Source organism: Zygotorulaspora mrakii, chromosome 5 (assembly GCF_013402915.1).
Source record: "Zygotorulaspora mrakii chromosome 5, complete sequence".
NCBI lineage: Eukaryota > Fungi > Ascomycota > Saccharomycetes > Saccharomycetales > Saccharomycetaceae > Zygotorulaspora > Zygotorulaspora mrakii.
The window spans coordinates 896,471-909,612 of record NC_050723.1 but is presented as its reverse complement, the minus strand read 5'-3'; the positions used below and the strand labels follow the sequence as shown (position 1 = coordinate 909,612).

At 43.4% G+C, this 13,142-nt stretch overlaps 10 protein-coding genes across 10 annotated transcripts; 4 read left to right on the top strand and 6 right to left on the bottom strand.

The window, feature by feature from the left end:
- Positions 1–66: 66 nt before the first annotated feature.
- On the bottom strand, positions 67–1,083 carry SHO1 (osmosensor SHO1; the record flags this gene model as incomplete). The annotated part of the gene is made up of 1 exon (XM_037289181.1): positions 67–1,083. One exon carries the CDS (start codon positions 1,081–1,083, stop codon positions 67–69), a length of 1,017 nt encoding a protein of 338 aa, XP_037145076.1.
- Positions 1,084–1,668: 585 nt separating this feature from the next.
- On the bottom strand, positions 1,669–3,027 carry AVT5 (amino acid transporter; the record flags this gene model as incomplete). Its single annotated transcript, XM_037289180.1, has 1 exon — positions 1,669–3,027. The coding sequence occupies one exon, from the start codon at positions 3,025–3,027 to the stop codon at positions 1,669–1,671; it is 1,359 nt and encodes a 452-aa protein (XP_037145075.1).
- A 280-nt stretch (positions 3,028–3,307) lies between these two features.
- MRP21 (mitochondrial 37S ribosomal protein bS21m) lies at positions 3,308–3,826 on the bottom strand (the record flags this gene model as incomplete). The annotated part of the gene is made up of 1 exon (XM_037289179.1): positions 3,308–3,826. The coding sequence occupies one exon, from the start codon at positions 3,824–3,826 to the stop codon at positions 3,308–3,310; it is 519 nt and encodes a 172-aa protein (XP_037145074.1).
- Positions 3,827–4,018: 192 nt separating this feature from the next.
- On the top strand, positions 4,019–5,269 carry MAP2 (methionine aminopeptidase; the record flags this gene model as incomplete). The annotated part of the gene is made up of 1 exon (XM_037289178.1): positions 4,019–5,269. The coding sequence occupies one exon, from the start codon at positions 4,019–4,021 to the stop codon at positions 5,267–5,269; it is 1,251 nt and encodes a 416-aa protein (XP_037145073.1).
- A 324-nt stretch (positions 5,270–5,593) lies between these two features.
- Positions 5,594–6,489, top strand: SCS22 (phospholipid metabolism-regulating protein SCS22; the record flags this gene model as incomplete). The annotated part of the gene is made up of 2 exons (XM_037289177.1): positions 5,594–5,636; positions 5,774–6,489. 2 exons carry the CDS (start codon positions 5,594–5,596, stop codon positions 6,487–6,489), a joined length of 759 nt encoding a protein of 252 aa, XP_037145072.1.
- A 443-nt stretch (positions 6,490–6,932) lies between these two features.
- On the bottom strand, positions 6,933–7,328 carry RPL32 (60S ribosomal protein eL32; the record flags this gene model as incomplete). The annotated part of the gene is made up of 1 exon (XM_037289176.1): positions 6,933–7,328. The coding sequence occupies one exon, from the start codon at positions 7,326–7,328 to the stop codon at positions 6,933–6,935; it is 396 nt and encodes a 131-aa protein (XP_037145071.1).
- A 1,329-nt stretch (positions 7,329–8,657) lies between these two features.
- Positions 8,658–9,272, top strand: ROX3 (Rox3p; the record flags this gene model as incomplete). The annotated part of the gene is made up of 1 exon (XM_037289175.1): positions 8,658–9,272. One exon carries the CDS (start codon positions 8,658–8,660, stop codon positions 9,270–9,272), a length of 615 nt encoding a protein of 204 aa, XP_037145070.1.
- Positions 9,273–9,390: 118 nt separating this feature from the next.
- On the bottom strand, positions 9,391–10,860 carry GLO3 (ADP-ribosylation factor GTPase-activating protein; the record flags this gene model as incomplete). The annotated part of the gene is made up of 1 exon (XM_037289174.1): positions 9,391–10,860. One exon carries the CDS (start codon positions 10,858–10,860, stop codon positions 9,391–9,393), a length of 1,470 nt encoding a protein of 489 aa, XP_037145069.1.
- Positions 10,861–11,074: 214 nt separating this feature from the next.
- Positions 11,075–11,785, bottom strand: MRX3 (Mrx3p; the record flags this gene model as incomplete). Its single annotated transcript, XM_037289173.1, has 1 exon — positions 11,075–11,785. The coding sequence occupies one exon, from the start codon at positions 11,783–11,785 to the stop codon at positions 11,075–11,077; it is 711 nt and encodes a 236-aa protein (XP_037145068.1).
- A 548-nt stretch (positions 11,786–12,333) lies between these two features.
- On the top strand, positions 12,334–12,972 carry HG535_0E04240 (uncharacterized protein; the record flags this gene model as incomplete). Its single annotated transcript, XM_037289172.1, has 1 exon — positions 12,334–12,972. One exon carries the CDS (start codon positions 12,334–12,336, stop codon positions 12,970–12,972), a length of 639 nt encoding a protein of 212 aa, XP_037145067.1.
- Between the last annotated feature and the right edge of the window lie 170 nt (positions 12,973–13,142).

The window sequence follows — 13,142 nt, the reverse complement described above, 5'->3', positions numbered from 1 at the left end:
CACATATAAATCTTTAATTATACAACCCCATACCCTTGTATAAATTCTTCGAGACTTTCCATAGATTCATACACCGTCATTGTCAATTAATTGAACATAATTACTGGGTATGATTCCTGTTTCACCCGTTGACTTTTTGGCCTTCCACCATCTGCCTTCAATGTCGCCCACTTTAAGAATTTCACCTTGTCCAAAGGAAATTTCATAAGAGTCATTAGTATTGGCCTCATAGGAATATAGAGTTCTTGCCGTATACGGGAAACTGTCTTCGCCGACTTCACTGTATAAGCCCAAAGTGCCACTCATTGTCGTTTCAGTATTTCCATTCGAAGTATCTGTGATATAAGTGTTTCCAATATTGTTGAAGCCGTTATTGCCCTGCGTTGTGGCTGGAAGTTCCATCTTTTCATTGGGCGAATCATAGGATGGATCAGCATGCTCAAATCCTGCGAGTGCTGTTGAAGACACATAGTTCTCTGGTTTTGTTTCTGTATACAAACCATCATCAAAAGTGACATCGGCTCTCTTTGATGGGAGGACTTTGTTGTTGGAACGACGGCGTGCTTTGAAGTATGCGTCTTCGGTGGCCGAGGGTCTGATACCTCCCATGGCAAAGGAGTCAATCCATCTATTGATAGGAGACGCATTATCACTCCCATAATAAAAGATCCATATGAGGTCAATGATGGATAATAAAATTACACCAGCCGCTGCTGCGCCAGTCCTTGAACTTTCATTGTATACCAAATTATTCGCACTGTTGGTATTATACACGAATGCTACAGCGATAGCTGCAGTCAAAAAATTCCTGTAGAGATCAACAATATCGAAACAGTAAAATAGAACTTGCAGAAACAAAATCAACAGTTGGTAGGCAATACCCCACCAAGTAAATCTTGGAAACGAGGTATACTCCACTGCGGTAGCAATACACCCTGCAAATGAGATCGCCCAAGAAATAAAACCAATGGATATTGATGCAATTGCAAATGGATCAGAAAACAGATAACTTGGTGAGAAATCATGCTTCAGATGCAATCTGCTTCTCTGAGCCTTCGCTCTCTCTCTCGTTTGTGCTGCCATTTTAAGCTGTCAATAGTAGTCCTTCGCCTATGGGTATTATTTCCTTGTCCTTTCCAATTGTATATATGTGGCTGTCACCAGTAGTCCTGCTGAAAAACCTTAAAGATCTTTGAAACAGTTGAACTCAGGTTCCTCTTGCAATTGATCTCACTTTGTGATGAGTTTGAGACGACGCGAAATTTGCTTACTCGAAAGAATGTCATCTACTTCACGTGTGCTAGAAGAACGAAGGTCTTGATCTATGATAGAATCATGGAATTGTCTTTGCTAGGCTATCTGTGAACCGTTTCTCGAATTGAAACCAGCGTTCTTTCACTGCTTGATTCTGCGGAGCCGGTTACCATGGGTTCGCAACGAATAATAAATGTATCTACAGCAGTTGCCGTAGTTGCATTATTGGCAAAGTGTTAAGTGCGTTGCAATGTATTGCTCCTATTCCGATGCAAGGCAATTCATTACCGATGCATGCAAAAGTGATATATACGGGATTCAACGCAAAAGAAGATGAAGTTATATTTTTTATGGTACTTACATAGAGTAGAATTTGCGCTTGAACTGACTTCATATATCCTGATAGATGATTCATTAATGGGATGCACCCACTCTCAGCGTAGCTGTTAAGCAAGCAATCATCACGAAGACTCCCCAAATAGCAAGTGCCATTCCTGAGTACCTGAATAGCTTTGTTCTGGGGGGCATATCTTGCTGAACAAATTCCTTACCAATCAGGCAGTAGCCAAATATACCCGGGAGAATGAAAGATATCGAAGTAGAACCGGTTGCACCCACGATTGCCAGAACGCGTGCCAATGAAGATATCGAGATCGCACAGATATAAGAGGCAATCAGTATTGACGTGGTAATTACATAGAATTTCACGCCTTTCAACTGTCCCTGTGACTCCTCCGGCTGTTGTGATTGACCCTGTGAACCCTCTTCTATCAGTTCGTCGTTTAAAAAGTCAGAAGCACCAGGTGAAATCAATGAGGAACTTTCTCCAGCTATTGACAGTACCTTGCCTGTAGGGAAGCGGTGTTGCATATAGAGTATGATGTGATTAACCGAAGCTCTTGCAGGATGGCACTGCAAGGGATAGGCAAGCATTACCAGTAGAACAATGGCAACCCTGCCAATTGTAGTCGAGAAGGACTGTGGATACAACGTTACGATGTTCCCAACAATCTTGTCACCGAATGTAAGATAACCTGCTCCGCCAATTGTTAAATAAAGTGTAAATGCAAACGAAATGGAGTACAAGGCGATCTTCTTGGTGCTGTCAAAGCCAGAATTCTTCTGTTCATTGAAAACCGAGAACGCATTATGATGACATGTGTAGGCAAAAACAAAAATTGGCAATGTTGTGAGTGGATTATTACCTCTCGTTGGCAATCCAATTGACACAGTACCTTTCAACTCGTTGATTTCCTCCGACGGAAATAGGAAATGGATAATAACGAGGACACATAAATATGCAACTGAGGAAAGAGCTACTGAGGAAGCATATCTTAATGAGTTCAAGCTTTTCAGAAAACATAATGGCGAAACGATTAATAGCATTATTAGAGTAATGTGAAAGTTCCTGTTTAACAGTATTGTGTTTGACGTTACCGTTTCCATAATCTGCGGTACGAGATCACCAATCACAATCATGTAAGAAATACCGACACCAAAACATTTAACAGCGATCGCCAAATCAAAAATAATACTCAATTGTGGATTAATCAGTTGCGTCAAACTGAAAAACGAAGCCGATTTTGAGGGAACGTACTGGCTTACTCTTGCTTGCAGCAAGAGTCCTAACAATGAACATAATCCGCAAAATATTAACATGCCGAAACCGGGAACAAGACCAAAAGGTTTATATGCATATGGCATGGCAAGGATACCAGCTCCACACGCTGTATGCAGTAGTGTAATCACCCCGGAGCGAACGTTTGACGACATTTAAAGTATTGATTTTAGAGTCTTTCACTGAAAGCAAGGGTAAAAAATGGTTTCGTTACGACTGGAATATGACCGGATTGTATCAGACTATGTTGCTCCTCTTCGTTCTTGTCTCACTCTGTTTCATAAGTGCTGCTTACATTTTTAAATCTAAAAAATACACGATAAGTTCACTTTATTTTTGTTATCCTTTTTTCGCCCACAATAGTGTTTATGTCTATATGGATTTATTTACAAGAAGCATATTGCCCATGCTATGTACTTAGAAACGTATTTTCGTTTAATAACCTTTTCTTTTCGCATCTTTAACAATTTCAATCAGTCTCTTGAAACCCTTCATGAAATCTCTCCTATGTTTTTGTGATCTTTTCATCTCAGCGACCTTTCCTGGTTTCATGTAAAACCTTTGAGCTCTCTTGTCCTGTGCAATATTGTTTGCAAACATTATTGCATTCAACTGTCTGAAGGCACTGGATGTATCGTTGTTGAACACGTTGACAGTTCTACCAGCAACAACGCCAGTTAATCTTGAACTTAGTGCATCATCCTTTGGTTTATGGCTATATTCGAAGAAATCCCGTTTACTTGACACTTCATGTTTGTTCGAATACAGATGATTTAAGCTCTGCGACAATTCATTATTCTTCTGCGATGATGATGTATTCTTTGCTGATAACGGATTTAACATAGAGTGATCCAAAGGGGGATAATCTTGAAATATTGGATGAGATGACGAAAAGTACTTGGGTATACACCAACTTGATGGTGGTAAAGTATGTGTTCTAGCTAATCTGAACATTGTTGCAGAGCTTTGATGCGATTGTTTGTTGGTAGTTTCTGGGGTTTCACTCGCTGCTTTAAAAGATAAAAATTTTCAATTTCCATTAATAACCAAAAAGGGCGCCTAACAGGCTTTAAGAATTGAAGCAACTTCCACAAAGTGTACCTCGCAATAGAGAAGTAGATCAAGCACGCGGCTGTTAGAGGTATAATGAGCGAAACTGTCGTAGAGTCTAAGATTAAAGAAGTCAGCATTGCAGCTGAACCGGAGCTTGAATATGAAGAGGAAAATGTAGATGGAAATGAGGTTACTGATGCATCCAAAAAGAAGAAGAAGAAGAAGAGATCAAAAAAGAAGAACATCAAGAGAATTGAATTGATGTTTCCTGACGAAAAATATCCCCAGGGTCTGTGGATGGATTATGAGCAAGATTTCAATTTAAAACGAACAACAGATGAGGAGAAACGGTATTCACAAAGGGACATGGAAAGCGAAGAGCGTTGGAACGACGTCAGAAAAGGTGCAGAGATCCATCGTAGAGTGAGGAACAGTATAAATGGCAAATTACAACCTGGCGCATCACTTACAGACATTGCCAATGCAATCGAAGATGCAACAAGGAAGTTTACAGGTGCCGAAGATTTGACAAAGATGGATAATCCAAAAAGTCAAGGTATTGGTTTTCCCACAGGTCTTTCTTTGAATCACTGTGCAGCCCACTTCACTCCGAACGCTGGTGACAAGACAGTCTTGCGGAAAGAGGACGTGTTAAAAGTGGATTTTGGGGTTCAAGTGAATGGTTATATAGTCGACTCTGCGTACACTGTCGCATTTGACCACCAGTACGATAATCTGTTAACAGCCGTTCGCGAAGCCACAAATACAGGTGTCAAAGAGTCTGGAATAGATGTTAGATTAACCGATATTGGTGCAGCAATTCAGGAAGTCATGGAGTCGTATGAAGTCGATATAAATGGGAAAACGTACCAGGTCAAGCCATGTAGAAACCTCTGTGGTCATAATATTGCCCCTTACAGTATCCACGGTGGTAAATCTGTGCCCATTGTCGAAAACGGTGATACAACAAAGATGGAAGAAGGTGAGCATTTCGCAATAGAAACTTTCGGCACTACTGGAAGAGGTTATGTCGTGAGTGGCGGCGAATGTTCACATTATGCTCGTATGCCGGACGTTAATACAACGCCAGTATTATCGAAAGCTAAGGATCTTCTTCATACGATCGATAGGAATTTTGGTACCTTGCCCTTCTGCCGCCGTTACTTGGATAGATTAGGCGAGGACAAATACCTATACGCACTAAATAATCTCGTTAAACAAGGAATTGTCCAGGACTATCCACCATTGAATGATATCCATGGCAGTTACACGGCACAGTACGAGCATACAATTCTTCTACATCCGCACAAAAAGGAGGTTGTCTCGAAGGGCGACGATTACTAATTACCAACCTACTTATACGCACATCTTCGTACATACATACATACATACGCACATACACACGCACATACATACTGAGATTAGACGGTAGTATGTATGCTAAGATGAAGTTGCATCCTATTATTATCATTATGTTATATATCACTTAAAGCGCGAGCGTACGAAGCGATACTGCACAAGGATTCGTGCCCCAAGCTTCCTTTGGCAAAATGATTCCGTTTCGATAGAAGGACACGAGAGTTTTGTTTTGTAGCGAAAGAAAACTGTTTTGTATACATAGAGTGTTTTGTGCATCATAGTTGCAGCGTACCATTGAATCGAGTTCTCATGACGTTAGTCGATATCAGTCCCGATGTGCTGGAGTACAAGCGTATGTCTGGTTTATTTTGATTTGTTTTTTTAGTCAAGCCTCCCTTTGATGCCTAGGGGGGAATAGGATTAGGAATTATTGTGGAAGATGAAATACTAACTCAAATGTGCTTGATCTTGTATCTCACGTTATTGTAGCTCCATTCACAGCCCAGTCTACTGAATATGTGACCATTGCCAACAATTCGCAGGAGCAGATCGCTTTTAAGGTGAAGACGACCGCCCCAAAGTTCTACTGTGTAAGACCAAACGCTGCACTCTTGGGACCTGGTGAATCTGTACAGGTGCATGTGATCTTGCTTGGATTAGGAAAAGAACCTGAGGCCGACTTTAAATGTCGCGATAAGTTTTTGGTCATCACTTTGCCAGCACCTTATGATCTTGGTAGTGAACCAGTGGCAAATGCATGGCCTAGATTAGAAACAGAATTCAAGCAGCAAGCTGTGTCAAAAAAAATCAAGGTCAGGTATCAGTTGGATTCTAAACCCCAAAATGAGATTGCAACACCCACGGAGAAAGAGCACCAGCAAGCGATCCCAGCACAGGTACATGAGGATGTGCAAACCGAGGTACAACCACAACATTTGGAGGAACAAACCGAGAAGTCATTGAAGGGGCAAGAATCTTCCTCGCCAGCAGACTCTGTCCCACCGGTTACCGCAAAATCTGAGACCACTAGCAACCCTGCAGTGAATTCAGAGAATAAAATAAGAAATAGTGATATTTCGGATGCAAAAATTACAGCAGCCTCGACTAAGAAAGAACCGCTATCTGCCCAAGAGGGGTCTTTGAACTCATCAGCACTAATCATGATTGCTATTATTGCATTAGTTCTGGGCTGGTTGTACTACTAAATGAAATACTCATTGTTGATATAGGAACCTTTACTAGTGTAGTAGATAAATTTAACCATTATACCAATATGAACTATATAGCATTGGCAAGAACATGGAGTCATTATTCGACGCATGTTGCATACGACATTACAGAACGTGGATCCACTGTCAACATGGCAACGATTAAAAGTGTGTAGGGTCCAAAGAGGTCAAAATAAATCAAGTTTGACAATTATTGAAACTCATTGTTTGATCTCATCACGTGAATACTGCTTTCATTTTGCAACCACGGCCAACCTCATGACAAGAGTACTGCTAAACAGTCTTAAATTGTTGCAAATATACACAGTTAAGCAGATTATTGATCATATATATAATATATATGTATTAAAGCGTCATGTTAATAATGTAGTAGCCGTTTCGGCAAAAGAAAAATACACCACGACAATACTCTGCTAGACTTAAGCTTCAAGAGCCAAACGACCCTTTGGATTGGTAACTTTGATACCAAGAGCTTTGGCTCTAGCCAAAATGGTAACTCTGTTCTTGGAAGAAATGTTGTGTGCAATTTCAGCAGCGTAAGATCTGGTGTGCATGGTCAACAATTCCAAATCTTTGATGTTGGCAACTAAGAAAGTCTTGTGACCGGATGGAGACAAGAACTTTGTCTTTTTGTTGGAACCGTAACCGATGGTTGGCTCAGCGATGTTGCCTCTGAATCTTCTTCTGACAACAGAGTCAATACCCTTTTGCTTTCTCCAGTTCTCAGAAACTCTGTGGTAACGGTCAGAGTGATGACGCTTGAACTTCTTGGTGTGTTTCTTAACAATCTTTGGGTGTGGTAGAGAAGAAGCCATCTGAAAATAAACGAAACAAAAAAAATGTTAGTACGATGTTCCAATAATACAGTTGATCCGCATGAGGTGGGGTTCTGGTAGACTTCCTGGGCATTCGCTTACTCAAGCGTTTGCCTGAGCACATGTAGTTTCCACGCACCAACGCCATGTCCCATCGCATTTCACTTTGGTGAAGTCTTGTTTGCCATCATTATTATGGCGCGCCCTCCACGGCCACTTCTCGATGGCTGCTCGTTTCCAGTCTACCTATATTCCACACATTGTATCCATCTTCTGACATACCTTGATACTCACTATACTTGTTCTTCTACTTCTCAAAAACTAACTAAAGCAGTATGCTACTTCAGTATTAGTTCTTTAATTCACTTTTGTTCATCACGTCTGGCAAACCTCCCAATTCGCTATTGCAGAGGAAACGGACCGAGCCAGTTCTTCCTCTCGGTAGGGAACCTCTGCAAGTCCCCGAAAGCTGGGCAGAGCCTGGAATCCCGACCGCCTAAGCTGTCAATCTGCCTGCTGTGTACCGCACCGCCTGTCACCCCCATTTCCCACTGACCGCACAACCGCTGCCCGTGTACAGTTCACCAGGCGCTCATGCCTCACGCAAGCTCCCCGAGCCTACCTTCTCCCGTCCGAGTTCTCCTGCCCTCACTAGCCGCATCCTACAAGGACCAGAGTCCCACGGACCCACGCAACTTTTTTCAAATACCATTTTTCACTTTACAATCTTCCCCCCAGACATATTGAGCGGTTTCTTAGGATGTACGGAAGTAAGGCAATAAAGCAGTCACAGGTTAGGAACATTCTTTGTCACCTTTTACGCTTCTCTGGTTTTTTTGTTTGGTTTTTTTTTTCATTTCCGGCTTTTTTGACTCCATCGAAATTCTGCACGCCTCTGCGCTGGTGGACAGCCGATCTGTCGGTTATGACATTCTGGCGGAAACTTCGTGCATTTGGGATGGTTGAACAGATATGGCGGGCAATCTGTGGGATATTTTCAATGATAACCATGCATAATTTGATTAGAACCCACCAAAGATAAGTCAAGCCACATCACTTCTAATATAATCTCGTTTAGATTTCTGTCAAATCCGTAGCGGTGGCATAAGAAAATTTGACTAGTTGTTCAACATAAATACGTTCTTCCCTGATTGTGCTTCAGTTGGTACCATATAAAAATAGGAAACTCGTGTAGTCGGTTGAGACCCAGATAAAAATCAAAATCTGGGTTCTTGAAAGGACAGAGGAAAGAAAGAAGCAGGCAGAGAAAGAGGCAGAAAAAGACTGAGAAGAGGAGATAAGCAAGAAATAAGCAAGAGATAAAAAAAGATGACAACGATGAACGAACAGACACTCCCTTCGTATTACTACTATGTAGATCCGGAAGTCACGTATCAGGCACAAAGGCCAAGCCCACTCGATGATCTGATATCGGTATACAGATTGCAGGATTTGTCTCAGCAGGTTGCAAGAACCAACACAGATGGCACAAAAGCTATTAAATTAAGAAAGTCGTACAAAAATCAAATCGCGGAGCTATCTGGCAAATTTGGCACTATACCGACCAGGGAGAATGGCAAAGGTGGTGACATCTCGCACATCCTGTTCCAAAATAACCCCGATATGATGAATCAGGTTTACATGGAGTCAGGGATGACGCCAGAACAATGGCGTATGGCGATGATTAATAGAGACAGTGCATTATTTGATCAACCTAATATGGACTGGAACATGTGTCGATCGGTCCTGTCGCAATTTGAAAGGTCTTATCCGTCAGAATTCCAGAATCAGCAGGGTTTTCAAGTTGATGATCTGGCATTTGATCTTGATGGCACGGGTAAATCGTCTAATGTGAAGAAAAGAAAGGTCAAATCCAATGGCAGCAGTATGGCAACACCAAATAGTGACATGCAAGAGGACGTTAAACGTAGACGGTTGGAATAGATTTTTAGGTTGATGTGTTTGTTGTGTTTTTAGTTTAAGATTAATAATTGGATAGATGTATAAAACTTACATATAGAAGAAAAAAAGAAGTAAGTGGAAGAAAATAGTGATAGGGTTCCTATTTCCTTAGGTAGTCTCTGAGGAAAGATCCCAACTTTTGTGCACCCTGTTCCACAACGTCTTTCAGCATTTGCATATCGTCGTCATTATTGGAATTGAACTCGATAAACCCATCACTACTACTAGTGTTACCGTAACTTCCGTAACTTCTATTGCTACCGCTGTTGTTATTCATATCATTTGAAAAATCTTTATCTCCTTCGTTTTCCTCACCAAAATAAGATGATGACGAAATTGAAGTTGCATTATCGAAATTCTTCAGCTTCTGCTTTGCTTCACGAGATTCATTTTCATCATATGTACCACGACCAAAAAATTGGTCAGATGAAATTGTCTTTTGTGACCCATATTTAGCGGCGATTTTACCCGTATACTTTGGTCCAGACGATGCAGTTCTCATTTCCTTCTGTTTTTTTGCTAACTCATCAGCATCATTCATTGTCATACCAAAGCTCAACTTTGCTAATTGTGGTTTCAAATCTTCCACTTGATAGGATTTTTCATCTTCTCTACTATGATCGTTTTCATCATCGTCGAAGAAATCCTGTTCGGCCTTATCATTTGGATCAATCGTTTTATAGCTTTCTTCATCATTTATTGAATTGTTTCCATAGCTTATTTTGGTCTTGCGTTGCTTACTATCGAAATCATTAGATTGTTTCTCAACCTTTTCTCTTTCAGCCTGTTGTGCAAATTGATTGAAAAGATCATCTGCTTCTGATTTATCGACTTTATTAGCTGCAACTCTGGTTGGTTTTCTTGACGAAGATAGAATCGAATGTTTTTTTGTACTTGTAGATGAGGTCGTTGCCTTTCTTCTACTATTTGACAGTATAGAAGATCTACTAGTGTTGGCTGGTTTTGCGGCTGGTTTTGCAGCTGATCCGTTGATAGACGCAGCGGGGGTTGATGATCTTGAGTTATTCAATGATGAAGTCGATGATGAGTTCTTTGGTTTTTCCCAATTGGCGAAAAAATCCTCCTCATCGGTGTTACCATCCCCCTTAACAGCATTACTTGAGTCCTGTTCGTCCAGCACAAGTTCTTCCGGATGAACCTCGGCATCTTCTTCGACAAGTTTATCCAGGTGGTCCTTGTAGTTCTTGGCAGTTTTGCTTGTATATTTTAAACGGGCATCGACATTTGACGTGCTTAAAAATTGTTTACCATTGTTTTTCAAAAAGTATTCACGAGCCTTATGATTCCCGCCTTTCTTGAATCTTCTCAGGTTATTCACTGTCCATTTATCCAGGGTAGACGATTTAACGAAAGTGATGTGGACACCCAAATTTCTATGTACTGCGGAACATTGAATGCATAGCATCACACCATATGGCACAGATGTCCATGTTGGGTTTTTAGTGCCGCAATCAAAACAAACACGATTCTCCAACCTAGAAGTCAGCCTTTGAAAGACCTTGGCTGTTTGCTCCTTCGTTGCATACAGCTCTCCTTCGCCACTACTCATTGCCGGTCTCGAATGTCCATGCAACTTCCTGTGTGCACAGAAGTTCTGAAATAACTATAAATCTGTTTGAATCAGTCTCCTTGTCTCAAGACCATGCAAGGCTTACAGTATTGTTTTCACTATTGAAAGAAGCCACCAAGGCAGGAAGAGCGGGTAAAAACCAAAAAAAAGGCCCCGGTAGGGTAATCTGAACAGTGGACATACATAAGACTAGTCAAAATAAGTCAACTCTACTAAAGATTCTGAACCATTTGGGTTCCACCAAGATGCACTGCGCTCTGGCGTACGTCGTAGGCCCCATCACGAGACTCGTGACAGGGTTCGAAGGCACACTCTCCAGCGTCCCATCAATGATGCATTTTCTACCTCTGGACTGCGTAACATGCGCCTTGAGTACGATCGTAGAATCCGCGGGTATATCGTTGTCGAAATGAATGTCTAGCTTGGCCGTGACGCCCCGCTTGCTAGGTAAGGTCGGGAAACCGCAGTAGCAGAGAGCCTCGTCCAGCAAAAGCGACAGAATTCCCTTATGCACTTTCCCGTTCTCGTTCCCAAGATCTTTGCCCAGATGGTAGAACACAACGATCTCGCCTTTTTCCTCGCTCTTCAGTATTATAGGGTCGATTTCCAGTTTATTGTACCCAAACAGAATCCCCTGGCCGACGCAATTCGGTCTGTGCGCAGCGGGGATCCCATCGCTCTGCAGGGTCTTGACGTAGCTGCCGTCTGCCGAAAGACGCTTGAACTGGCTGAGGTTTTCAATCTTCTTCAACACATCTCGTCTCTGGAAGCGACCTGCGTCGTCGTCGCCCAACGTCAGTCCGCTACCCTCGTTGGGCCACGCCCTGATGAAAGTGCCCACGCCCAAACCGAATCCAAGTGTTGGGAGAACCAACACCCTGTTTATTAACCGCAAGATTGCCATTGTCGCTCTTGCACTCTACGCCTGCCTCATCGATCATATCTTCCAAATCAACGTCGAACCTGCTCCTTCCTTCCCTTCTCCCGTCCCTTGTTTTCTTATGAACCTCGCTCGAGACGCGCCCAGGTGCTCTTTTTCGACACCGAGATCAGTCCGCGGAACACACCTTCGTATAGGCCGGCAGCTTCGTATACAACCAGACACCGCTCCACGAGGCTGCTGGCGTTGGTCTTGACGACTGCGACTCACAACCAGCAACCAACAGCCAACTTCCAACCGCTGGCAGCCTGCATGCGTTGTGCAAAACCACATGGTCGCCGTTGTACCCTCACACATCCGCGATTGCGCCCACATCCGCGATTGCCCCATCACGTGCTATCGATCACGATCGGACCACACGTGTCGCTTTCACACACCTCGGCGGCTACTCGTGCCCGAGTCGCCATCTTTCCTATCGACGAGGGCAGGATATACAACGCTGGCCTGCCGCTACCCGCCGGCGTCTGTAGCACAGCTTGGACCTGTTGTCTGCACCCCACAATTGGTTTTTCATGGATACCCCAGGAAATCTACAGAAAGAGGACCGATTTACCGAGAACACAAAACAAGAACAGTGCGCGTACACACCCGCGCACCAACTGCGACAATCGGAGACAGACGAGGTGAAACAGGTGTGGGGAAGCAACGTTGGATGTGTAGTGCGGGTGACGTGGCTTCGTCGTGGTGGGGCACACGGTGAAACCGTGACTGTGTACATGAAACCAAGAAACCAGGAAACCAAGAAAGCCGAAAACCGGAAATTGCCACATTGCGCTCAGATAGGCCATAACTCCGCCGGTCGAAGAAGCTCGATCGCTCTATACGTGGCGCCAATGCTAATGCCCGCCTTCTTGGCGTGTGTGCCGCACGTGTTTTCACTGATGCAGGTGCACGGACAGGCGGAAAGCGTACACCAGCGGACCCTGCGGGTCGCCCTTTGGTATCGTCATCATCGTCCCTCACACGCCCCGCCCCGCCAGCGGTGTACCCCGCATGACGCAATTCGCAATGCACGCGGCTGCATGATGCGTTTTGTACCGGACATTCGGACTCGAGCGCTCGCGCGCTCGGACGGGCGGGGTCTGTGGGGTACTTCCGCTTTTCCGGAAGATCTGGAGCAACTTTGCGTTTCCTCGAATCACGGCTACTAGTCTCGCACTGGGTCTGGCGTGCTGAACAGAAAACTGTCAAGACAACTGGCTGGCCAGAGGGCCCGTCTATCCCCTCAGTTGCTCCGATAAACTAGAACTAAAAGTAAATTAGGTAATTAATGCTGCTATCGAATGAGGAAAGGCGCAAGAGGGTTCGGCGGCAAGAAACA